Source organism: Tasmannia lanceolata, unplaced genomic scaffold, assembly GCF_043159265.1.
Source record: "Tasmannia lanceolata isolate RefF3 unplaced genomic scaffold, GAP_Taslan_0.1 ptg000026l, whole genome shotgun sequence".
Lineage (NCBI taxonomy): Eukaryota > Viridiplantae > Streptophyta > Magnoliopsida > Canellales > Winteraceae > Tasmannia > Tasmannia lanceolata.
This window is the reverse complement of record NW_027518703.1, coordinates 9,498,271-9,524,664: the sequence shown is the minus strand read 5'-3', so window position 1 is coordinate 9,524,664 and position 26,394 is coordinate 9,498,271. Positions and strand designations below refer to the sequence as shown.

The 26,394-nt window shown below is 38.1% G+C and overlaps 2 protein-coding genes and 1 non-coding gene across 4 annotated transcripts; 1 reads left to right on the top strand and 2 right to left on the bottom strand.

Annotated features, from left to right (window-relative positions):
• Positions 1-1,025: 1,025 nt before the first annotated feature.
• On the bottom strand, positions 1,026-13,897 carry LOC143858411 (asparagine--tRNA ligase, cytoplasmic 1-like). The gene is made up of 6 exons (XM_077369064.1): positions 13,314-13,897; positions 10,707-11,297; positions 10,200-10,450; positions 9,986-10,115; positions 9,689-9,747; positions 1,026-1,361 (listed from the first exon to the last, which is right to left on the bottom strand). The coding sequence occupies exons 1-6, from the start codon at positions 13,797-13,799 to the stop codon at positions 1,178-1,180; spliced, it is 1,701 nt and encodes a 566-aa protein (XP_077225179.1). The 5' UTR covers positions 13,800-13,897; the 3' UTR covers positions 1,026-1,177.
• Positions 13,898-15,900: 2,003 nt separating this feature from the next.
• On the top strand, positions 15,901-21,892 carry LOC143858596 (histone-lysine N-methyltransferase ATXR4-like). Of its 2 annotated transcripts, none has more exons than XM_077369279.1 (8): positions 15,901-16,212; positions 16,478-16,594; positions 16,663-16,718; positions 17,206-17,332; positions 17,594-17,663; positions 18,136-18,315; positions 21,464-21,535; positions 21,638-21,892. In XM_077369279.1, the coding sequence occupies exons 1-8, from the start codon at positions 15,958-15,960 to the stop codon at positions 21,754-21,756; spliced, it is 996 nt and encodes a 331-aa protein (XP_077225394.1). In that variant the 5' UTR covers positions 15,901-15,957; the 3' UTR covers positions 21,757-21,892. The 2 variants fall into 2 exon arrangements, with proteins under 2 accessions (XP_077225394.1, XP_077225395.1); XM_077369280.1 differs by having other exon boundaries at positions 18,136-18,320.
• A 3,277-nt stretch (positions 21,893-25,169) lies between these two features.
• Positions 25,170-25,241, bottom strand: TRNAG-UCC (transfer RNA glycine (anticodon UCC)). Its single transcript has one exon. It is a non-coding gene; the product is annotated as a tRNA-Gly (tRNA).
• Between the last annotated feature and the right edge of the window lie 1,153 nt (positions 25,242-26,394).

Below are 26,394 nucleotides of genomic sequence, written 5' to 3'. Positions count from 1 at the left end.
GTATGACGGTAGTTGCTTGCCTCCTTGGCGCTGCCCCACTATGCACTATTCAGGGTGCTACCATTGAGAAGCTCTATTAGTAAGGGATTCATAGATGGTGAAGGCCCTTTAGTCTTTTGATCAAAGTAGGGGTCGTGAGAGAGCAGAGCATACCGCCCTGCCATAGTCGCACATCTGTTTATAGCAGCAATTGTCAACAAGGTTGAAACTTCCAGGAAAAAACTTCGAATTGGGAGTCCCATCCTCCTAGCGAACTTACTGAACCCTAAACCGACACAAGCAAACCAGTAGAGTATACTAGAGTATACCAGGGTGCTTCAGATATCCATGTCAAAGGAACTCGGAGAAATGACCCCAGAACTTGTAGTTCTCTTGCTACTCTATGATGCCACCCTTATCTTTACTGAGACATCAATTGCAGCCCACTCAAAGTGAAGGATACCTCCCTAGTGAAGACAACGCTCAGAGTTGTAATGGTTACATTTTCTTTGATGAAATCTATGGATCATAGTTCCAGAGAAGTTCTTGGGTAACCTTTACCTCTGTTTGGCAGGGTGGGCATGACTGAAATTTATCACCAGCACAAGGTGCTGAAAAATCTTAGTTGATTCTTATTTGACACACTTTCACTAATTTCAGGTTGTTCTATTTGACCCACTTACCAGTACTTTACTTCATGTATGGACAAAATAACTTGGTGCATAGCCAATTTTAAAGATGCCCTTAGCTCGAAACCCACTTTTTCGACACCGGCATCAAACTTGAGATGGGGAAGGTCGATTTAAAACTTTTATTTGGAACACTACAAGAGACTACTCAAAGACATGCATAGGATGCTAGCAGAGATAGAGCTCTCCAGTCCACTCTGTCTGATACTTGGAAATTTTTTTGGGTCTGAACCAAGCTCGAAAATTAAAAGAAAAGTGCAATTTTGCCCCCACAAAAGAAAGAATGCTACCCTATAGGCAAGTTATGCCATGTGATGATATATATATCTGCAAAAACAGGGTGTGTAGAATGAAATCTGAAAAACAAAATTTCGAAAATAAATATAAGTGTAGCTTGTAGGATGTAATACCTCTCCGTACAATATATAAATAAGAAATGTTCTGATAATAAAATCAATCTGAGAGGGAGCACAAATCCCATTCATGGTAAGGGTAGTAAAGTAAAGCCGTCAAAGATCTGCCCTCCCTGGATATCTGGGAAAGGGAATAACGTCTCTAATATTGTCGATGCCAGTGGCAAACAGAACCATGCGCTCGAAGCCCAAACCAAACCCACTGTGTTTGACAGTTCCATAGCGCCGCAGGTCAAGGTACCACTCATATGGCTCAAGAGGTAGCTCCATCTCCTGTATCCTGCAATGATAGAGAAAGGCAACTGTTATGAGGAAAACTCGTCCTATCTTTATACTAGAATGTAAAATTAATCGTCGCCAACTCCTGGTTCTTTCGTCGCCAACTACTGGTTCTTTGTATAATGTCATTCACAGAAGCATCGGTGGCCCACAATCAAAGTGGCTTTGTAGGAAGGTGACGAGTTTTGGATAGTCTCATTAACTCAGCAAAAGAATTCCAGTCAGGGAGTAATGAGTATTGACTCAAGTTTCAGGTCATCATCATATTTATCCATAGAAACTTATGGCGTGGGATCAATATTGAAAGTGATCTATTATGGGACATTGCCCATATTGCTAGCTGAATAGGAATAATTTCCCTTCAAAGACTTGGGCTTTCCTCTTAAGCTAGAAGACCCCAACAGGAAAAATGATGGAATATCATCGTTATAAAAAAAACATCAAGTCACACTTGGAGAAATGCAACTCCTGTTGCCTGTCTCTTCCTAGTACAATAACTTTTATGAATTCCACCTTAGCAAATAATCTACTAATTGCAAGTCCATGTATAGAATTCTTAACTTGTTATAAATGAAACAGTGAGATTCCTTTTAAAGTTCAATCTATCAGATCCAGAATGTTTATTTATTAAATTGAGAGATGGTCCATAAATCCAAAAGAGACATACGAACCTCAACCCCAGAAACCTAAAAGTTAGATTTTTTTTTTTCCTCTCCTTGGGAAATGGTGTAGGGGCAACAATGTTTCCAACCATTTTTATATTCCAAAACCAGCTATGCGCCTCATTTTGGTAATCAGTATGACAAAATTGTGGAGCTTTAATTTTCTTCATTGTGAATATGTCAATTTCTACAAAACAAGTACTAGCTGGTTGTGACTCATTAGAGACCCCAATACTTACACAAAGCAAGGAATTCAATTAATTGGAAGATACTCCATCTATAGAAAAAAAGGTGCCAACATCAACCCCAGAAACCTAAGAACTAAATTTTGGTCTCCTTGGGAAATGGTAGTGGAAAATAACCAATTCGTTTAACAAGTTTTTGTTCCAAAATGACATTGGCATTGTTTTGGTAGTCAGGAAATACAACTTCATATAGTCTACTTTCTTCATGGAATATATTTGTTCTTAAAAACAAGAACTAGCAAAGTGAATCATTAGAGAAGGCACAAGCTACTCATGGTATCCGAAAATTTACTTCAATAGCTTCTCATGGAGGATTAGGCATGTATGTCTTGCTTCAATAGCTTCTCATGTATGTCTTGCTCCATAAGCTTCTAATAAACCAGGTTAGGCTTTCATATTAGCTTCCATTCACACAAATCCAAGCGTGTAGGTTTTACTTAATCAGATTCTCATGATATTTGTGATTCAAATAAACTGTGGCAACTATGTCACAAATGCCTGGCCTATCTTAATGTAGAGATATTGAAGTGCATGTACATAGCTACACTGCTACAGTAACCCTTCCTCATTTTTAAAGATTGCAATTTACACAATATTCGATCAAATTGTATGTGTGAATCTTACAAGTTGAAAGTCAATAAAACTAGATAAAGAAAAGGAAAAAAAAATCATTTGTGTAAATGTCTGATATCCAAGCATCTATCCTAGCTCAGAATTCTAAAAGTGGTTAACTAATGCATTTCTCTCAGTTATGAATCTAGAACATGCAATAAAGTAAGGCCTATCTTAATGTAGAGATATTTAAGTGCATGTACATAGCTACACTACTACAGTAACCCTTCCTCATTTTTAAAGATTGCATTTTACACAATATTCGATCAAATTGTATGTGTGAATCTTACAAGTTGAAAGTCAATAAACCTAGATAAAGAAAAGGGGAAAAAAATCATTTGCATAAATGTCTGAAATCCAAGCATCTATCCTAGCTCAGAATTCTAAAAGTGGTTAACTAATGCATTTCTCTCAGTTATGAATCTAGAACATGCAATAAAGTAAGGCCCTGTTTGTTTCAGATTCTGACAACCGATTGTCAGCCCTAAACCTATTATTGGACTCGAATTTTGAGCCCAATAATAGGTTTGGGACTCACAATCATTTGTCATAATCTCAAATGAACAGGGCATAACAAAACAAGAGATCTGAATTATGCAAGAAGATAGAAGAATAGATCAGATGAAGAGGAAGGAGGAGGAGAAGAGGAAGAGAGACAGGGGCGGGGGGGAGATGAGGGGAAGATGTTTGTGGTTGAAACCCCAACACCACGAACTGTTTAATTAAGATGTCATTCACTTTACACAAACCCAAAGTGATGAAGATCGTAGAACCAAAAAGAAGCATATTTGCCCATTAAAACTTTTCGGATTTTTATTTCCATGTCATTTAGTTTCTAGGATTATTATTTCCATGTTTTTAGTTTTAGGGCTTTTATTTTCCGTGGAATTTTACTTTCTTTGCATATATATAGGCCACATGTATTAGGGTTTTTGGAGTTTGACGATGAATGAATGAATTGAGAATAGAGATTCTCCCCTATCCTTCTTCCCCCTCTTCTTCTCTTAATCTTCTTCTTCACCTCTTACTCTTCTATTTCTCGCCTCTAATTTCTTGCCTTCTCTCTTCTTTCTTCTAATCTCTTCCCCTTTCCTATTTCTATTCTTCTTCTCTTTTCCCCTATACCCTTTATTTTTCCAACCTTGGGCCACATCAGTTTGGTAACAGAGCAAAAGATCCTAGCTCTTTATCTCTCCATGTCTCTCTCTCTCTCTCTCTCTCTCTCTCTCTCTCTCTCTCTCTCTCTCTCTCTCTTTGAATCTTGAAAACTATCATAACTTCCCTCCAACAGAAAACCATCCGAGCCCCAGCTACCTCATGGTCAGACCCCAAACCCTTTTCCAAACCTTCTCTAAACTCAACCATGTTTCTCAAGTTGTTTGGTGATCCAAACTTGCAAAAAAATTGCCCTTGCAGCCACATCTCTGCAACTGTGTGTCACCGCTAGCCATCCCCGTCAACTCCGGCACGTCTCCCAAACTTTTCTTCTCCGCCCTCCTGTTCTGTGAAGTTTAATTAACTCAAGAGTTTCCATTTTTGGGTTTCTTTGACAACAAGTAAGTTCTGCTTTTATCTAATAGAATTTGTATATGTAACTTGCAGAGCAAGTTTCACTGTAACTTGCACAGCAAGTTTCACAAAGGCAAAGAGAAAGATAAGTTGCCAAAGTCAATTTCGTATCCCACTTGCTAAGGTAAGTTATTCCATATGATAACCCCCCCCCCCCCCCACCCTCCTTTTGTTCCCTGGACACCCCCCGTTAAGGCATATTTCCACCCCCTTTTCTTTCTTTAGGCACCCCCCACTTAAGTAACTCTACTTTTACCCCATTCTTACCTTGGGCACCCCTTCCAATTAAGTGAGACTAATTCTGCCCCCCCCCCCCCTCTTTTATCTTTAGGCACCCCCCCCCCCCTCCAAAAAAAAAACCAGAAAAAAAACAGGAACAAAGTTTTCTTTTTCTCTCTCTAGTCTGTCTCTCCTCTCTCCATCTAGTTTCTCTCTCTACTTTCGGGCTATTTCCACTTGAAATCTGTTAGTGACTTCTACACGGAAGTTGTTCCACGCAGAAAGGAGAGCACCAGCGACGCTCAGAACAATTTCAGGAGAAATCTCAGCCGTCGATCACGTTCCATCATCCGATCGACAACTTTCCAACATCTGATCGACGATCCGCGAAAAGCATTATTTTCCTTTCGACATCACGGACATATCTTACGGCTGATTTCTACAGATTCCATCTTGAGCCATGCGTCATTGATTCGCCCCACAATGACTACACCATGGGTTTCGTATTTCTATGGTTCAGATACCAGCTACTATTCCTATGGAGATTACGATGTTACATGCCTGCAATGGATCAACGCTCTTGATGCATACCATAAGTATTATGGTTATGATCATCAAATGACCATTCGTCGAGTCAAGGATACAGTATGCAAAGATGCCAAGGTGAAATGGAGACAGTTCTTGCGAGAGCGCAGTGAATTAGGCATGCCTTACTTATTTTAATCGAAGGCAAGATGTCAGTGATGAGTTCGCGAAGGTCTATGCTCAAACAGCTTATTATCGATATCATCAAAGGCAAAGACAAGTCCAGCCCCGAGGAGCCTGGGAACAACACACTCAAGCTACTTTGGATCATCACTCAGACATGATAGCTAATATGAAGGTAACCTTGAATCGCATTAATAAGCATCTTGGGTTTAAGGCTCCCAAGGAGGCCACGACTATCCGGAATTCATGCTCAGCCTACCTGCCTCCTTCTTCCCCTGTTGCTGAGGCTAATGCCACGACCGATGTTACAAACACCCACAACATGCCAGACGATGCTAGTGATGATTAAGATATTCTTGGTGATGAGGCTGACACTAATGATCCAGTTGCTGGGCGTACTGAGTCTGAGCCTATTGCAGAGATTGTAGACACTGAGGCCAATATGTGCAGAGGATGCCGATTCAACAGTAGATGAGCACAGTGACAGTATTGACTTTACAGTCGATGCTCTGATTGAGATGATTATGGATGTTGAGACCAAGGATTTCGGTGCACGTGACTATCATCATGAGCAATGTCAGTTTGACATCATAGAGCCACATGAGATACCGGTGGATGATGACCTTCTGGACGGTCATCATGAGGATGCAGGTGATGGCTTGACATATGTAGATGAGGTGCATGGGGATACCAATGCTGTAGATGGTTACACTGTGTAACAGGAGATTTTGGCAGACGTTGTTCATGTGTATATGGTGATGCCTGTGGATTTTACATTTGGCTCGACCAAGATCTTTTATGCAGTTACCATGAGTGACCATTTACAGTCTATGATTGGCCTCAGCCAGGTTGCCACTTTTTCAGGCCGTTGCACTTACCCAGATGGACCGCTTCTAATGCCCTATATCAGATGTGACTTCGACGACCTTCTACTCCTACTGCGAGACTGGGTCATTTATATATTTGATCCAGGAGGACTAGAACTCGAGGCGAGTTCTTTTCAACAAGGGGAGAATGATGAAGATCGTAGGCCCAATAAGAGGCTTATTTGCCCATTAAAACTATTAGAATTTTTATTTCCATGTCATTTAGTTTCTAGGATTATTATTTCCATGTTTTTAGTTTTAGGGCTTTTATTTTCCATGGAATTTTACTTTCTTTGCCTATATATAGGCCACATGTATTAGGGTTTTTAGAGTTTGATGATGAATGACTGAATTGAGAATAGAGATTCTCCCCTATCCCTCTTCTACTTCCCCCTCTTCTTCTCTTAATCTTCTTCTCCACCTCTTACTCTTCTATTTCTCCCCTCTAATTTCTTGTCTTCTCTCTTCTTTCTTCTAATCTCTTCCCCTTTCCTATTTCTATTCTTCGTCTCTTCCCCTTCTTCTCTTTTCCCCTCTACCCATTATTTTTCCAACCTTGGGCCACATCAGTTTAACCTTAGGCCACATCACAAAGTTGGGCCTTAGGCCCTGAATAATAAGTCGCTTGAGTGAATAATAAAAAACCCAAAGCTCCCCCTTTGTCTAGCGTGGGCGCTATCCTATTCTTCTACACTCGATAAACCACACAACCAAAAACCAAAAGTAGATTCTTGGAACGTTCATACCCAATACAGTGTGAGCATGCAACTCCTGGACTAGCAGGCCAATCTAAACACATTTCAGCAATTCTGCACAGGCCCCACCTCACTAATATGTGAATAGACTCAGATTACCTTACTAGCCTAAATCTAGACCGCGTCAACGTCAATTTAGACTGCATTGCACATTAGCACCGTCACCTTAGACAGCTAATGATTGGCACCAAGTGGACCTGCATGCATGCACATGGACATGTACACCCACAAACACATATTGATGCAGTCAAAGGTGCTAAAGTTGACTGTAGCAGTCGTCATTTACTGTGAAAATTGGCAGAGAAGGGTTGTTTGGATGTAAGGTGATTTGGTGATCTTAACTAATTTGTAGCATGTGTTGAAATTGTTTTTGAAGGCTCCATCCAGAAAAATCGTGAATAATATTTTTGAGGCTAAATCTATTTTTTCTTTTTATTTCAGAATGTACTTTTTAGGCTAAATCTTCAAAAAAAAATCCATTTCAGAATCATAATAGGTTTAGGGCATCTATGAGAGTGAAATAGACAATTTGGGTTGTTCGATGGACAAGTTAAGGATTTGAGGGTTAATATAAAGTTGTATGGACCTTCTCCCATGGATGTCAAATGGTCTTTTGCTTTAAGCTTTGAAGCTTGCTTTGTTGCAAGACACGGTCACATCTTGTCTATAAGCTATGTTGCATGGGTACAGGTACAAGTGTCAGATCCGACATGAGTATGAGTGTTGAATTCGGGAAACCCCAAAATGAGGATTAGTGGATTGGCAATATATTGAATCATTTAAAAAATGTAATAGCTTTGCATAAGAATATGGTTGGTACATGTCTAAAGGTTATACATTGGGAATCTTAATAGGCTAATAGATGTAATGTTTTTTTCACCACTAAAAATGTACTTTTTCGTATAAAAAAAGTTTTAACGGTAAAGCATTTTATTAAAAGATAGAAAGAGGGGAAAGGCCACCCCGACAACCAAAATGGTAAATACAGTGCAAAGGAGAAAGAAGAGCGGTACAATACCAGAAGAAGAATTCTCAAGAGGAGAGAAGGGGGGGAATGGGGGGATCAAACAACTCTAGAACTTCCCTACCTACACCGACCTTGCTAGTATGTCAGCCTCCCCGTTAGCTGATTTTTTTACATGGCTATAGGTAATGGATGTGCCTTGCACTCGGTCATTGAATCTCATCAAACCATTACACAAATCTCCATGGATGGAGATGAGTTCCATGCAGTCAGCTGATAACATTGAGGGAATCGTCCTCTACAATTAGTCTATCCAAGAAGGTGCCCTCTATTATCCTCATACCTTGGTGGACCACTCTCACCTCTGCTTCATTGGAATCAGTGATTCCAACTGGGCTTTCAGAATGCCCACCAGGATAAAACTCTCTTACAATGGATACAACTCAATTTATGGTAAATGTAAATCTGCTCTAGCAAAATTCAAGAAAAAAAAACAATAAAAGATAAAAGAGGTGCGTAAAGTGTAGCATCCGAATCCATGGAGTCTTGGAATCCAACATATGCCCAAAACTAGTACTTCATCCATTCATAAGAATCTATGTAACAGAATTCTACAGACTACAGGTATCCCCTTCTATTACTTTGATTTGATGTCAGCGCGAAGTATCAATTTTTCAATTTTCTATAATGTTCTCTTGCATTTCCCAGCCGACCCCAACTAGTTTGGGACAAAGGCTTAGTTGAGTTGAGTCGAGTTGAGTTGTTCTCTTGCATTTCCCAGCCTCAATGATCCTTTTGTCTGCTAAATCATGGCTAAATGAGATAGTTGTGATAATGGTGGAAGGATGAAACATAAAAAAGATGAGCTCATGCTGAACCTAGTCAAGCAAGTGGGTCGACCAACGCAGGCTTTTCTATTTGGGTCAAGAACAAGAAATAGCCATGCTAAGTGAATTATGGAAGGATGGTACAACTGTACAAGTGCCACAATGTATAGGCTATGTTTGGTTGCGGGCATTTACCTCGGAGGGTAGTCGTGTACATAGTCAACAGGGAGGAGCTGAGCATTGGATTTACCTGGAACTTACCTGGGAAAATAGTGGTATGTGATGTTTTGGTTGTCGACCTCGGAGAATAGTGGTAGGGGGTGTCATTAGCAATATATATGTGTGTGTAGAGAGAGAGAGAGAGAGAGAGAGAGAGAGAGAGAGAGACAGAGAGAGAGAGAAGAGAAGAGTCATTTCCAAGCAATTCACGCAAAATTCTACCTTTTTCGATGTTGGCTTGAATTTCATAGCGAGGGGAGAAGGGTGACACATCAGCAAACATGCAATGATTAACTAGGAGACATCCCTAGGAGTTTCCAAGGATTTCAATGCTATATTGGCAACCAAACGAGGAATTTTGATGACGTGGCACTCAAATGCCAAGTGAAATCCCTAAGTCTCCCTAGCTTTTGTGCAACCAAAGACGGTTGCTTGTGGAACAAGTTTGGAATCCAAGGGATAACATAAATTTATAAAGAAAATTTATTGTGGATGCTATGTTAGTAGAGCACTTGTTTAAAATTATGAAGACAATCTAAAATAACTACATGATTAGAGTACAAGTCATATTACATGTGTGTGTGTGGTTGCAAGTACATCCAGTTTTGTTTTTGTGGAGAAAGCACATTCAGAACTGAAAGTCAATATCAAACATATAAGTCAAGGAATAAGATTTGAATACCTCTTCACAATGACATCATACCGCTCCTCCCTTTGGCTTCCCCCAATCAACTCCCCAACCTGAGAAGAGAACACAAAGAACTTGGCATCTACCCAGTTGCATAAAGCACTATCTTAATCAAATAGTAAATATTTTTATATGATTCCCTTAAGTCTTGAGTCATAGTAATTCTTAAGTCCGTGTAATTGTATATTGTAAATAGTTGTGTATTAAAGTAAATATTGATCAATGAAGTGTATGAGATGACTCTAGGAATAGTGCATTAATTAATAAAATCAAAGACAGAAATCAGCATACCTTGGGTACAAGCACATCCATAGCAGCCACTGTTTTTTCATCATCATTGACCTTCATATAAAATGCTTTAATTTTTTTTGGATAATTATATACAATGACAGGCTTTTTAAATATCACCTCTGTCAAGTACCTGCATTATTGAAGAAAGAGCCAACTTAGTATAAACAATCAAGGGATAAGTAAGCCTTAAATTCATAACATAAGGTTCAAATACCTTTCGTGTTCAGATGCTAAATCTATACCCCATTCTACATTATTCTCGAACTTCTTCTCTGTGACATTCTGTAGAAGTTTTACTGCTTCCGTATATGAAATACGCTCAAAGGGGCTTGATGACACCAGCTTTAGACGATCTATGGCCGTTTTATCAAAATTTTTAACCATGAATTCCATATCATCGAGGCAATTGTCAAGTAACCACTGGCACAGAAATTTCACATATGCCTCTGCACAGTTCATATCATCCTGTGAAACGTGCACAAACTTTAAATGACTCCATCCTTGAATATACTTTACAAAATTCCAAAACATAGGCACATTAAAAAGCATTGTCATTCATTCTGGAAATATTATGAAAAGCAGAAAAAAAAAAACAAACACAACAACAGCCCAACAAACCAATGAAAATCCAGATAGGTGCGATCAACATGATCCTACTTAATTAAAATTCATAGATTTTCTTGTTTTTTGGAGAAGATTCGTAGATTCATATTTCAAATACCTCCAAATTTGCAAATGCTATCTCAGGCTCTACCATCCAAAATTCTGCCAGATGCCTTGATGTGTGAGAGTGTTCAGCCCGGAAAGTTGGTCCAAAAGTATACACACTACTGAGAGCACAAGCAAAGGTCTCAACCTGAAGTTGACCGGATACAGTTAGAAATGCCTGGCGCGCGAAGAAATCTTGGGTATAATCAATCTTCCCATCCTTTTGAGGAATGCCACATTTAAGCTTAGATCTCTCTTCTAGCCTTGAAAGGTTCTCTTTAGCATTTTTAAGTTCAGATAGGGAAGCATCAAGCTCTTCCTTGCTCGCTTTTGCAGATTTTAGATCTGCAACCATGCCTCCTTTGTCCTTAACAAGAAGCTTTGCCGCTTCTATTTCAGCTTCTGTTGGGGGAGGATTTTGTTTCAGCTCCCTCTCAACCTTTTCAGCATCAGTACACAAGGTTGTAACTTGAAACATTTCCCCAGCACCTTCACAATCACTAGTTGTGATGATGGGAGTTTGTACATAAAGAAAGCCATTCTTCTGAAAAAAGGTGTGCGTTGCATAAGCCAATGCATTTCTTATTCGAGCGACTGCAGATATCTGAAAACATGCACAAAAGACAGTCATAATAATGATACAATTCTGGGTGAAATGAAGGGAAAGAAGGTAGGTACATTTAAAAATATGTATGTCATCCATGCACTCGGTACAAATGGCCAGCTAAGATACCAAGCTCCTTCATCTAAATCAAAAGTTTGGAAGCATACAGTAGAGAGAGAGAGAGAAGGAACAATCGTGCTCATTCTTGATATGCAGAACCACGAAATAGTGATAAGGTGGACCGTGGACCATATGGCCAAGCCTTATTTTAAACAGCACCAGTATTAGAGGGTTGGACGATACTCTCCAATAGAAAATCCTAGGACCCAAACATGATTGACATTGACAACGCCTGAGGCAGTTTTCAACCCGGCCTAAGGTTCACTAGAAAATTATTTTGGCTGGCACCTATAACATCCTTGAGCAACAGATGGTCCAATTTCATCGTCATTTCACGGCATTGCAATATGCAAAACAACATCATTAGTCTCAAGCCACGAGCGCACCCATTCAAAGGGCATGTGGTTGATGCAAACTGCAAAGCCACATTTCACTGCACGAAGCCCTTTTTTTTGCCTCATCCAATTTGGATTTTGGACCCAACCTCCAATCATCATCAGCGTGCAATACTGGAGATATGGTCAGCAGCACCATGCCACAACTACTTGTGTCAAACCTTTCGAACATTGGACGCATGGATTTATTTATTTTTTTAATCGTTAGACGCATGGATAGCTAGTTACCACCCTGCCATAACACCAAACTCCCACCAAAGAATGTTGTCAGACTTTAGGACTTACAATTAGGGGTCTATGTTTTTTTCTGGGACACTGACCCACTGAACCACATTGTGGCCCATAAAATCAACCCTTTTCAACAAAAACAGCGCAGCCCTTGGGCAATTACTAATTTCAGACCATACAGGTTTTCTTTCAATTTGGTTAACTCCTCCAAATCACAAAAAAGAAAAAAAAAATACATATTTAGTTGCCATGAAAAAATATAACAAATTTTCTATTCGAAAAACTCAATTTTGACTTGCGTAAGTTAACTGCTAATAAATCTTTACTACTTTTTCCTTCTTTGAATGATCATTTGCAGTAGCTTTTTCTTTTCAATTGGGTTAACTGCTTGATATCACCCAAAAAAAAACTGCTTAAAAAAAGGTAACAAGCATTCTAGTCTGAAAAACACAATTTTGGCTTGCTTAAGCTAACTGTTAATAACTCTTTTCTACTTTTTTCTTCATTTAATTATTATTCGCAGCAGCTTTTTCTTTTCAATTAGGTTAACTGCTCTATATCACCAAAAAAAAACTACTTTTTTTGTTGCATTAAAAAAGGTAACAAGTATTCTAATCTGAAAAACACAATTTGGACTTTGCTTAAGCTAACTCTTAATAAATATTTACTACTATTGCCATGTCAAAAAAAAAAAAAATATTTACTACCTTTTTATTCTCCAAATTATTATTTGAAGATCAAAAAGATTTTTCTTTTCAATTAGGTTAACTGCTAGATATCATGAAAAAAAAAATACTTGTTTGGTTAACAAGAATTCCACGCTGAAAAACACAATTTTGGCTTGAATAAGCTATAACTATAGATAAATCTTTGCAGCCTTTCTCTTCTTATATTCTCAGATCATACACCTTTTCTTTCAATTAGGTAACTGCTCAGAATCACAAAGTAATAAAAATCTACTTATTTCGTTACCATTCAAAATTGTGTTCGTCAAATTCAATGTAAATCTCAAAAGAAAAGTAAGAACTTGAAAAAACACAATTTTGGCTTGCTTAAGCTAACTGGTAATAAATCTTTACTACATTTTTCACTTTATATTGTCAGATCATATACAATTTTCGTTCAATTGGATAACTGATCGAAATCACGAAAAAAAAAATCTACTTTGTTTGTTTCCATTCAAAAATATAACAAATTTCCTACCCAGATAACTCAATGACCTCAAATTCAATATAAATCTCACAAGAAAAGATCAAACTCGGAACAAAATTACCGTATTAGTCCTCGGCCGGAGATGAACAACGTCCCGTAAGAATTCAAGCGTGAGCTTAGTCTTAGGCAAAGGATACTTAACAGGATCAACAGGGCCCACTTCAAGAACCTTACAAACCCTAAGCTCTACATTCTGCTTAGTACCAGTAGGAGGTTTTTTCAATTCCCCCTCAACAAGAACACAAGTCCCCGTCGGAACGAGATCTCCAAGAGGCGAAACAGAGGCATCAACAAGAACCTGAAGATTCGCAGGGCACGAGCCATCATTCACCTCTAAAAATGCAAACGTGCCTTTTCCTTGTTCTCGGCCTGTTTTTACCCACCCTCCGACGGTAACCTTTTTTCCGGCGAGTCCGACACCTCCGTCCGGTCGTCCGACGATGTTTTTTATGAGGACTCGGCGAGAGAAGTTCTCGAATTGTATGGAGTCGTCGGTTAGGGTTGTGGATTGCATTTGGGAAATTGGGGGGGTGAAATCTTCGGCCATTGATTAGGGTTTTTGAAGGAGCGTCGGAATCAGAAGATGGAGGGTTGGGGAAGAGACTTTATACTCGGGGCACAAGAGAACAATAAACCCTAAAAGCTAGCGTTTTTATTACGAGGCATAATATGTAAAAGGGTAATGATATATTCGCACTCACTGTAGGATGATTCGAACCCCTTGTTAAAGTGAATTCTGGCGGACTTTAACGCTTTTTTGACGTGTAATAGGGGTGCGAATCATCGTACAGTGGGTGCGAATATTTTCTTAAAAATAACCAAAGCTACTAATATTAGCATTGACTTGTTTTGATAATTGCACTAATTTTTCTTGTCTTTGTTATTTAAACAGCGGTCATTTGTCAAAGGTTATTACAGTCCCCAACAACGCGTGAGGAAAGAGAACGAGTCCACGGAACGTTTATTTTACGGTCCAAAAAGGAAAGACAAGATGAGTTTGTGCAAATATTAAAACATGGTAGTGCCAATATCAGTACCTACCAAAATACCAATGGGATGATAGGATGAGAATTGGTTATTGTGGGAAGTGAATGAGAAGCTTCAGTAGCCATCACTCGTTATCAAAGTGATCTAGGCTCTTTCTTTCTTTCTTTTGATGGGTAAAGTGATCTGGGCTCTTGATCTAGGAAGTCACACCTTATCAATGGTGCACCGTTAACACATCCTTTTCTTTCGAAGGGGTTTCCAGTGCACTTCTCACGTTTGGTTACTTGAGTTTTATGATCTAGATTTTACAAGCTAAAAACTGGATTTTTTCAAGTAGTGTGGTTTTTCAAGTAGCGTGTGGCAGGGGACAAAAGTTATGGCTCATGGGTAGATACTGGACAACAAATACTGGAGAGACAAGATAAGTAGTCTCCTAATAGTTTGAATCAAAACATGCAACTTAATACCACCAGTAGATGGCGTGGCACCCCAAAATCAACCAAAACATGTAGTACACCACAGAAATCATGGATGAAACTGACTTAGAAAGTTTTTTCCATGGATTTTTTGTTGATCAAGTTGTGGAAGAGGGACGAGGCAGGTGGAAGAGGGAGAGAATTGCGGGCATGAGCGTGCGAAGAGAGGGTGAAAAGTAGCTGAAAAAACAGGGAAAACAAAAAACCTACTTAAAATATAGTTTTTGTTCTCCTTATTTTTTCCACTCACCCCAAACATGATCCAAACCATTCAATTTTAGTCCTTACTGTAGCTTAGGTCGTTCCCCAAAGACGCATGGTTCTAACTCTTTCTCATATGGGATTTTTCTGTACTAGTTGTACCATCCAAAAAATGAGACTAGGGGTGTCAACGGATCCACTTCGGGTCGGATCCACCTATGTTACAGTTACGAACCATTCAAATTCCTTATCGGTCGGATCGGAGTTGGATTGTTCTTCGAATCCTACTTTCCACATCATGATCACAATCCATTTTAATTCGGACCATCCATCGAAGTGTCCTCTTATATCCCACTAAGCTAAGTAAACAATTAATTTTTTAAAAAAGAGATAGAATGGCAGTCCACTATTAGTTTGTCTCTATGCATTTTCTTCAACTAAATTAAAATTTTATCTATTTTTAATCTACATGTATAATAATGCTTGTAAGCAATAAAACTAATCAAAATTACATACACAAATATAATGTATAACTATTATAAAAGAATATGATGCATAAAGAACAAAACCCCTCTCTCTTTTCCTTCTTGAAAGTATGAAATGAAACGACTGAAATGAGTGAGATCGCATTCCCGTCCGATTCATTAAGTGATAAGAGAGATTTTGACCAAAATACCCTTCATAAAACGGTAAGCATTAACAAATTTTGGAGGGTATTTTTGTAAACCATTTCGGATCGTGACTATCCAATGGGCATATGTGGCGTGCCCATACACAACTCAAAATTTTTCGAATCCCAGATTTGATGATCCGAAATATGCTCATGAATACTATTCATATGTTTAGATCCCGTTCATTAACGTTCGGATTCGGACGATCCATCGGACCGTCCGGATCCATTGACACCCCTAAATGGGACCAACTATCTAGAGTGGGCTCCCCTTAAACAACGACTTTAGATAATGAAGCCAAAGGGACGAGATATCTCCCTCTGGCCTCTTCCATTCACATTTCAGACAGTCTCTCTTTCAACAGCGCGCCATGTCTTGGAGCATCAGCTTTAGCCGTTGGTCATCCTTGAAAAAGCTCCAAAACCCCACAAGAAACAACCCTCTTCTTCTCCTCCTCCTCTTTTCCTCCTCTTCTACTTCAACTGCTTTGCCTCCTCCAATCCGAGTCTCACTCACTGAGTCCGCAGGCCGAGGCACATTCGCCACCCGCAAAATCGGCACAGGCGAACTCATCCACACTGCAAAACCCTTGCTCACTCACCCTTCCCTCTCCCTTCTCCACCAGGTATATATAAATTCATTCCTTTTCTTCTTTTCTTCTCCCAATTCTAACCCTCATTAAAAAAACCTCAATGGGGTCTTGATCATTTTATTAGATAATGCAATTTCTCAACATGTTCTTGTCATCTTCAAGAAATTTTGGGTTTATTTTGATGTGAGCCCATAAAATAATGTGTGTGCAATTGGGGCAGTTTTACAGATAAACTGCAATCTATAAAAATAAAAAATAAAAAAAAACCCAAATGACATCTAATGTATATGTGATCTAGGTCTGTTATTTATGCCTGAAGAGATTGGGAATGAAAGCTTCTGAAGCTTGCCTTTCTTCTCCACATGTCGATCCAACCTCTCATTTCTGCAGTGAGGAATGCAGAGATAACTCAAAGGTTTATTTTATTGTGAAAGATTGTTGATTTTACTTTTTATGCTTGGTAACACTTCTGCACTCTCTTAGGCCTTTTTTGAAGTCGAGAGGAAAGCTGATTGGTCGGCATATGATGATCACTGCAAGTACGAACCGTATCTCCATAGTTAGGATCATGTTTAACTCATATACTCAGGATCATGTTTAACTCGTATTGCATCACTGTGGGATTTCAATTTGGTACCTAGAATTGTACACCCTAAAATTTTGCCTGTTATATGGTTTGTGAGTGTGTGAAATCTTAATGCACAATGAAACATTGATATTTTTGTTTAACACGCCTGTATATAATATATTGCGTGAAATCTATTGCATAAGCTTAATTTTCTTTCATGTGTTTTTTGTTTTTTGAAATGGAATTTTCTTTTGAGTGTTTGCGACGAGAAAATACTCTCACTGAAAAAAGAAAAAAAAAACAAAGAAAAAACTGTTCCCTCTTGCAATATATTATATTTCGTAGGTTTTTTGTAGGTGAGCAATGAAAAATTATTTTATTGTGCATCCATTTAGGTAGTTGGAAAGCATTACATGCTGTTCTTCTTACTTTTTTGTCCTTTTTTTTTTTTTTTGAAGAATGCGGGGGTTGAAATATCCGTTTTTGGTGAAGCGCTTGGCTTGTATGGTTATATCAGGTGCAGCATCTTTAGACTGTCTTGACATACTCCAGCCAGCCAGTTTGTCGTTTGAAATGCTTTCAGAGGTGAGGACCTTGGAATTTTATCTGAATCAGGAATAGAGACATGAAAAGCTCGGCTAATAGCATTGTTCCAGTGAGAAATGTTTTTAATTACAAACATCTGGAGAACCGCCTACACTGCATTACATTTCATTGCGGTGTGCAGAAGGCTGAACATTTCTTGTTCTTGCATCTATATCAAAGGCAACCCACATTGCTATTCAGATTATTATGTTTTCTTTTATTCCATTGATAATCTTATATGTGTCAGTTTTTAATTCCTAGATGGAAAAGGAGTTTGAATTGTTGAGGCACACTTTGATGAAAGCAGGGATCAACAACAAGCACATAGCATGTATCCTTTGTGTGGGAGAAATTATTATCCTAGTCTCACTAATATCCTATGTTACATAGACTCTTCTGGATGGTTGAATTACCCATGTTGGATATATGTCAAATTCTGACACTCCATGTATTTGGGAAATACTTTTAGATTTCCTTTTTAACTCCACTAACATCAATTTACATTTACCACATGTTTGAGCCCTATCCCTTCCAACAGTAAACTTTTTATTTTATTTTATATGGAATAAAACATTAATCTTACATAAAAATTTCCTATTTTCATTTTACGGTTCTATCAATAGAAGTACTATATTTCTAAACTTGACGAAATCATAATGCCAAATCCACAAATCCTACTTTGCCACCCCGTACACATTCTGTATTGCAACAGTCAGATGTAACATAACTGTTTTTGCTTGCCTTGCTACCCTGGTAACATTTTTAGCATGTTTTTAAGAAACAAGTTTCTTTGACTTGACTAGTTCTAACGAAGGAATGGTATATCAGTGTGCTGGCCCGGATTCGTATCAATGCATTTCGCATTGAATTGGTTGGTGGATCGTATGAGGATCTTCTTTCTTCTGCAGCAGCCTCTGTTGCAGCTGAAGCTGCAGTCGGAAATGCTGTTTATATGCTTCCATCCTTCTACAATCATGACTGTGGTAAGGTTGCATTCTTCTACTCCCTTAAAAGTCTAAACTTATTCCTTACTTTTATTGAGATGTCCTGTGGGTGGTATTCGTATAACTCAAAATGGAACTGAGATCTCTACATTTCAATGTAATATGATGGTAACAGGAGCATAGTTTCACACTCTTTTGGTTGTCTTATCCGCTTCTGCATGACTGGGGGTGGGGATGGTGGGGAGTGGGGGGGGGAACAATGGCGAGGTATACACTTGTCACATTAGGGAGTCCTGGTTAACTCTAGCTGGCATCTGGTCAACATGTTCCCTACAGTAAGGGGGTAAAAAAAAGTGTGCACCAGCTTTTGTGGTAGACCCGAAAACAGATGAAATATCCATCGGAAGTTATACAAGAATTTCTATTATAAAAGAAGAACCAAACAATTTTCTATTGTGAAAAATGAGCAAACAATAAAATTGGGTTGAAGATACATGGGAGACTCTTGAAGTATTCGATTATAATTTGGCAATATATTCTAACCCCAAAGTACCATAAATTCCATCGCTTGTTCTCCTCTCTTAAATTCTTTCTGGCCTCATGAAATCATTTGTTGAGATGAGGTGAACTGGGACTGCTTGAGTTCTAGATATGGGGTGCCAAATATTCATGCTTGTTTTAGTTTTTAGAAACCAACTCTTGATCCTCTCCCCTCCCCCCCTCCCCTCAAAAAAAAAAAAACACCCACCCACACACCCACACCCTCTCTCCCCGTGCGCGCCTAACTGAAGACTCCTCATTTTGTTCCTACTTCTCAGTTTGGAAAAGAGAACTCCCAATAGATCGTAGCCACAACATTTTCAGAAAGCATCTTGATAAAGTCATAAAACATCTATTCCTCTAGTTGAAAATATTCCTCTCAAAGAACCCCACCATGATGGATAAAGCAATTGCATGATCTCATTCACCCTTCCCTCGCGTAAAAATCTTTTTCTTTTTAGCATATTCCTTGTTAAATTATTGGCTTGTTTATGAACTTTTCTTGCTTTGGTTCATCCTGGGTTGGAGAAAACTTTGAGTGCCAACAACTTATAGTAGTCCTATTTTCACAAATCCTCTTTTGAAAATGGCAAACCTTTGATTGATTGTAGGCTTATTCTTCCATTTTTTATTGGTAATTTCATTAAACTGCAAGAAGCAAAAGCAACTCATAATAAAGAAAGTAACATCAAAATACCAAACAAAAAGGAAAATTCATAGACAGAAAAAAGAACCTCATGGAAGAAAGTCGAAAACCAAAGTAGTGTCGCTGACAACCCTGGAGTAATCAAGTCAATCTGCGTTGTAATTGGCAGAATTCCAGACGTGTCTAATGAATGTCAATGCCATGACCCTCAATCGCCGCACAAATCTCTTCTATTGCATCTGCAAGTATCCATGAGTAGTTAGAGTCATTTAGTTTCATTAAGAGAATTGCCCTCGATGATAAGGTAATCCAACGAAGTCTGTCAACAAGACGAATCTCATACATGAAGGGCATGAACCTCCACCTCGTTAGAGTCTGTCTATGATCCTTTGAGGTTGGGCCTTAAATCCAGATGGATCCTTACTTTAAATACATAATCAGTTCCCGATTCATTGACATCTTTCTATGATCGTTTGCAAATGAAAAAAAAGAAAACATCTTCTTTACAAAGCTTGGGTTCAAAATCCTCCTTCATATGCATGTGTTTTTTTTTTCTCCATCCTTCACCAAGGACCATGTCCGGCAGGCAGGAATTTTTTTTTTCATGATAAATTAGTGTCTCCAAGTGATGAGAGAGAGCTAGGTCAGGTGGGAGGAGGAGAGATTTGAGAGGGAACGATTGCGATGAGGGTGAGGAGTGGCTAAAAATTAGGAAATGGTCAATCCTATTTTGAGTAGGCTTTTTGGTTTCCTGAGTTTTAGCCACTTCTCACCACTTGAGACACTAGTTTCATGATTTTTAGCCACTTCACCACTTGGAGACACTAGTTTATCATGGGGGGGGAATTCATGGTACCCAAACATGCCCTAAAGATTTGTGTTTTTCTTTTCCCTATAACATCTTGATTATAATTTAATGGTCTCCCAAGCAATAAGTGGCATGCTTACATTGGGACCACACTGCACGTCCTCTGTACTTTGGTCCCCTAAAAGAGAAAATTAAGTAACGAGTAGAAACATGTACTTCACCTCCCTTCATGAACCATTGTATCTTGTACATTTTGTGCTGCTCTTCTTCTTTCAAGTGCATTTTGTCCACCATATTGCTTGAATATGTTTCCATTGGATCATTCACTTGTAAAATAACATAACTTTCCTCCCTAGGTACACCTTGTTTGAAAGATGTTAGATAGCTGTCATGTCTCTTCATCGATGATCTTTGGTGGTGAAAACAGTATCTTTTGAATCAATAAATGCTCTCCACTTTGTGATATTTGGTGAGAGAATCATCTCGCATGTCTTGAGCCTTCTCACTCCAACTATCCTTCATGTAAAGCCTCTATTGTGTCGTTTTCACATGTGTTGCCCCTGTTTCTCCTTTGTTGTTCTTATGATCTTGTATTTTACTTATGCCACGTATGGCTTGAGCATTCTGCTGCAGGGGGAGGATGCTGTTAATATTATTTTTCTGAAGAATTTCCTTAATGTTATAAAGCATCAGCTAGTAAACTCGACGAGATCTTGAGGATTGCGGTCTTCTGACACCATAGCCCTTGTAGGTCCTAAAGAGTGTATTATAAATTACAAACTCAGCATTTCCTAAGTTTGCAGTGTAATAACTGCAATCTTTCTTATGTGCTGGTTTGTTTCTCATGGGCTCAATTTTATATTGATCAATGGAACTATGACCCCTTTCCCACACTAATAATTGTGCAAAATACACACTGCATGCTCGTTTATGTGAAGCTTCCCTATATTGTGTAATTTCAGTCAGTACAAGCGTCACACTTATTGCAGCTGGGAGTTTTTCCTCACAAATTGTGGATCATCTTATGCTGCTCCATTTGTTGGAAGTTTACTTCCCATTCCATATCAAATTAACATATGGTAGACCACCAAGTTCATGCTATACATTTTGCTTGTAATCTCTATCTATAGTTGTAGTATTGAATGTTCTAACTTAAAAAGAAGTGGCTGAGCTGAGTATTTTGCCATTTTCAGATCCAAATGCGCACATTGTATGGATAGATAATGCAGATGCAAGATTGAAAGTCCTTCGCGACATTGAAGAAGGTTTAAGTACCTCGAAACATTCATCATTTTTTTGGAATCAATCACCTTATTAACAATGCCAGAATTACATAAGAACTGTATCCGAATCTTATTTGGTGACAGGAGAGGAGCTTTGCATCTGCTACATTGATGCGAGTATGGATCATGATGCTCGACAGACCCTCCTTAATGAAGGGTTTGGTTTTCAGTGTCGTTGTCTTCGCTGTATGTCTGGCGATTAGAGAAAAAGCATTGCATTGATCATGCTTATATCTGGTTTCTGCGACTTTCGATTCTGTCAAATTTGCTGTAATAACCTTCAATTTTATTTAAAAAGATTATCCTTATAATATCAATTAACAGTTGGACTTCTCAACACTTCCACTTCTTTAGGGCCTCTTTGGCTACCAACAAAATTTTACATTATTCGCAAATAGCTCTTTGAAGAAAATCTTACCTGCAAATGGGACATTAAAGCCACTTTGGAAGATTATACCCAAAAAAAAAAAAAAAACAAACAGTATATACATAAATAAATTTTAGAGGGTATCCAAAGAGGCCCTTTATCTCTTTGATCTGTTTATGTAACGAAGGAAATAGATAATTAAATCCCCGATTATCTAAAAACATTTAAAATTACACAAATAACTCTAAGTGCATATAGGTGTACATGCAAATAATTTTTAGAGGGTACATAAAGAGGGCCTCAATCTCTTTGATATTGGTTTATCAAGTGCTTGCAAAGGGGCAAGGAAGCTGGGGGAGGAAGAGAATTGAGAGGACATTTGTGAGGAGAGTTTGATGTGGCTGAAAAATAAGGAAAACAAAAACTCTATTTTTTGTCACTTTGCATCATCTCCTCACTCATTCCCTCTCAATTCTCCTCCTCTCAACAGTCCACACTTGGAAAGCTAATATTCCATGGAAAAAAAATCCATGGTTGCCAAGCATTGCCTTAAAAAGATTATGAAATTGCCTCTTGATATTGCTGGAATTGTTTTATGACTGATATGTAAATTGTATAAGGAAAGTGGACTTCGAGGCGTGCACGAAACACTTTCCTTAAGGCTTTATTCACTCTCACTTGTTTTCACAAATTTGCTACGAGATTATGCGAATATCCTCTAGGATACAACCAAGTCTCGGTGGAATCTACAAGTAGCAAATCTTGGAGAATTCCCAAATAAATTTCTAAAAGGAATAATTCAAATATATGGCAAATGCTTTCATAAGAGAGAGAATGTTAAAGAGAGCAAGAAAGTCAAAATTATGAGTTCATTAGTTTCTTATTTTAGGAGACTACACCCTCTGTTTATAGGAGTGAAAACATCTATTTGGAAAGGTACATCCTTCAAGAATGGTTACACCCTTTCAAGAATTGACACACCCACCCTTTCAAGGATGGACACCATTTCAAACTGATGCCGTTCCAAATTAATGCCTCCTTTGAAAAATATGCCTTTTCAAAAAGATGCCTTTTCAAACAAACCGTTTCAAAAATTCCAACAATCCCCCACTTTTGTTTGTAAACAATTTATTTAAAAATACTTGTCAAACATTTGCCATAATTCATAGTCTTGTATGCTTAAAGATGGTATCTTACAATTTAAAACCACCTCTTAGTTTAAATATCTCAAAGTTGTATCAAAATGAACGGTGTCCGCAGATTAAACCAACATTTTAAGTAATACAACCGGAAGTACTAAACACATACAATTCCCTTATTCCTAATAAGAAAATCATTTACACTTTGCACTATTATGGCCATGTGCTATATCCGTATTCATGAACCTCTCGAGAATAAACCATAATTCTCTAAAGAAGCGGCACCACTTCCTTGTTCATATAGGTGAAGTTTTCTTGTGTCTTCGTTACTATAACACATTTAAAACTTCATTAAGAAATTAATTCAACCTCAAATTCGTAACGGAAAGTATTGTCCCAAGGTAGTTAGGGCTAATAGATGGACAATACCTATCAGTCACTCACAGTAACTTGTTTTTACCCCTTAAAACCTGAGAACTAGAAGTTTTCTAGAACTATTAATGGTTTTAAGCCACATATCAATAGTAGTACTCTTTACTAAGTCTCTAGACAAAGCCTTAATAAATGGATCAACCAAGTTTTTACTTGTCTTTACATAGACAATTGTAATGCCATCTTGTATCAATTGTCTCACAAACTCATGTCTAAGACTTATATGTCTAGACTTACCATTATAAGCATTATTATAAGCCCTTGATAAAGTAGCTTGACTATCACAATAAATTCTAACTGGACGCATAGGATTAGACCACAATTTAAGGTCTAGCAATAAATTTTTAATCCATTCGGCTTCCTTTCCAGTTGCCGCTAAGGCAATAAATTCGGATTCCATCGTTGAGTGTGAGATACAAGTTTGTTTCTTGCTTGCCCAAGAAACGGCACCCCCACCAAGGGTGAAAATCCATCCAAAAGTGGATTTATTATCTCCCACATTTGTAATCCAACTCGCATCAGTATAGCCTTCTAGTACAGCAGGGAAATTATTAAAATAAAGTCCCGGTCCAATAGTCTTCTTTAGATATTCCAAAACCCTACCAATGGCTTGCCAGTGTGATGTACTAGGGTTACTAGTGCACTTACTAAGTTTACACACCGAATAAGAAATATCTGGCCTCGTGCAGTAGCATACATTAAACTACCAATAGTACTTGCATATTCAATTTGTGCAACAACCCTGCCAGTATTATTTTCTAACTTAATACTCGCATGAAAAGGAGTATGGACTCCATTATGGGCAACAACACTTGGATATTAGTAGATTTACCTAAAGGTTCTAAACCTATTGGATGTAAGTGGGTATTTCGAAGGAAATACAATACGGATGGTACTATTCTAGCATTTAAAGTTAGATTAGTGGCTAAAGGGTTTAGACAAAAAGAAGGTATTGCCCATTTTAACACATATGCTCCTGTGGCACGTATCACTTCTGTTAGAATTCTTATAGCTTTGGCATCCTTATATAATCTTTATATTCATCAAATGGATGTCAAAACGGCATTTTTAAATGGAGATTTAAATGAGGAAGTTTATATGGACCAACCTGAAGGGTTTATCCTACCTAGTAATGAACATAAAGTTTGTAAATTGATTAAATTGCTTTATGGATTAAAACAGGCACCTAAACAATGGCATGAAAAGTTTGATAGTGCTATATTAAAGTTTGGTTTTATTCATAATTCTGGTGATAGATGCATTGATTCTAAATTTACTAAAGAACTATGGTGTTATAGTTTGTTTATATGTAGATGACATGTTATTAATTCCAACAGGAATACCTTTAATATTCCCCTCGTCATTTGTACAGAGATAACTGATGAAGATTTATCTAGACCATGGATGTTGGGTGGTTGATCTAGATCATCCATTAATGCGGGCCCTTCCTTATCTTTGAAAGGTGTTTAACGGACGTAGTGATCGATCAGTGGGATCGATTTATGTAGTAGGACCCACCGGATAGTCTGTGTTTGAGATGCTTTTTTCCTTTGTCAAATTTTGGTAAAAAAAAAAAGGGTAAAAAACAATGAAAGCTAATGCTACTTTGATGTGCTAATCTCAATATTCATAACTGTAAATAACAAAAGGTAGTAGAAAAAGGGAAAACAAAAGCATTTGCGTCTGCCGGGAGTCGAACCCGGGTCTATTGCTTGGAAGGCAATTATCCTAACCGTTGGACTACAAACGCCTATGGATGCCTAAGGAAGTTGCCAGAATTTATTTAAAAACAAAAGAGAAAGGTGAAGATGTTGAGTTCCTGCCTACTACTCAAGTAGATACTTCCATCATCTCTAAAAATTATTCACATGGAAGCTATCAACCCCCTCACTTTGTTTTATACATTATCTTCTCACTGCTGTTAAAAATACTAAGCATGGTATCAACATCCAAGCAGAAGAGTTTAGTCTTAGCTCAGTTAGCTCAATTGGGTAAAGGGTTTGTTGTGCAACCTTGAGGTCGGAGGTTCAATCCCAGCTCACCTATTTAAAAAAAAAGAAGAGGATTCAATTAGAAGAGTGTAAAACAAAGTGAATAGTGCCATTATCAAGATGTATTAGCGTGGATATTAATTAGAAAAGTATAAAATTAAAGAGAGGAGTGTCAGTATTAAAACAAGGGAGTGTGAATAAAAACCCCTCACCAAAATAATATCTAAAGAGTCCCTTCAAAATTTTATACGCAAAAATACATAAAAGGATAGTGCAGTGATAAATCGACTCCCCAAATGGATGAATCGACTCCCCATGTGTCTATCTCTCTCTCTCTAACCTGGAGGAGAGAGAAAGACACATGGGGAGTCGATTTATCAATTTGGGGAGTCGATTTATCACTGCCCAAAAGGATATGCTTCTGTAATGATTCCAACCAAGCATCCACTGAATTTCACATTAATAAATCACACAAACTGAACTGTGCTGTTGAAAATAGACAAAAAGAAAAGAAAAAAAAGGCCGCAAGGGCGCCCCATTGGATCCGCATGACTGCCCTACATTAAACTTTGCATTTGTCACTGTAATAATGACATGATCCAATGGGGCATCCTTGTGGTTGGTTTTTTTTTTTTGCAAAGCGCCCTTCAATTTAGCATTCCTTTAGTTGTAGGGAAATAATTTATGCGCTCCGATGTTTTGATAAACATCCGTCGTGTAGTATTTAAAGGGCTGTCAGAGGAATATTAGGGTTCTGAAAAAGCAATTAAAGCCTTAAATACTACACGACAAACGAGTGGAGCGCATGTTTATCAAAACATTGAAGCCCTGAAATCATTTCCAATTAAAGGTATTTTATTGTTTGGTCAAACTATATGATGGAATTAATGGTTTTTTTATTGTCCCATTTGA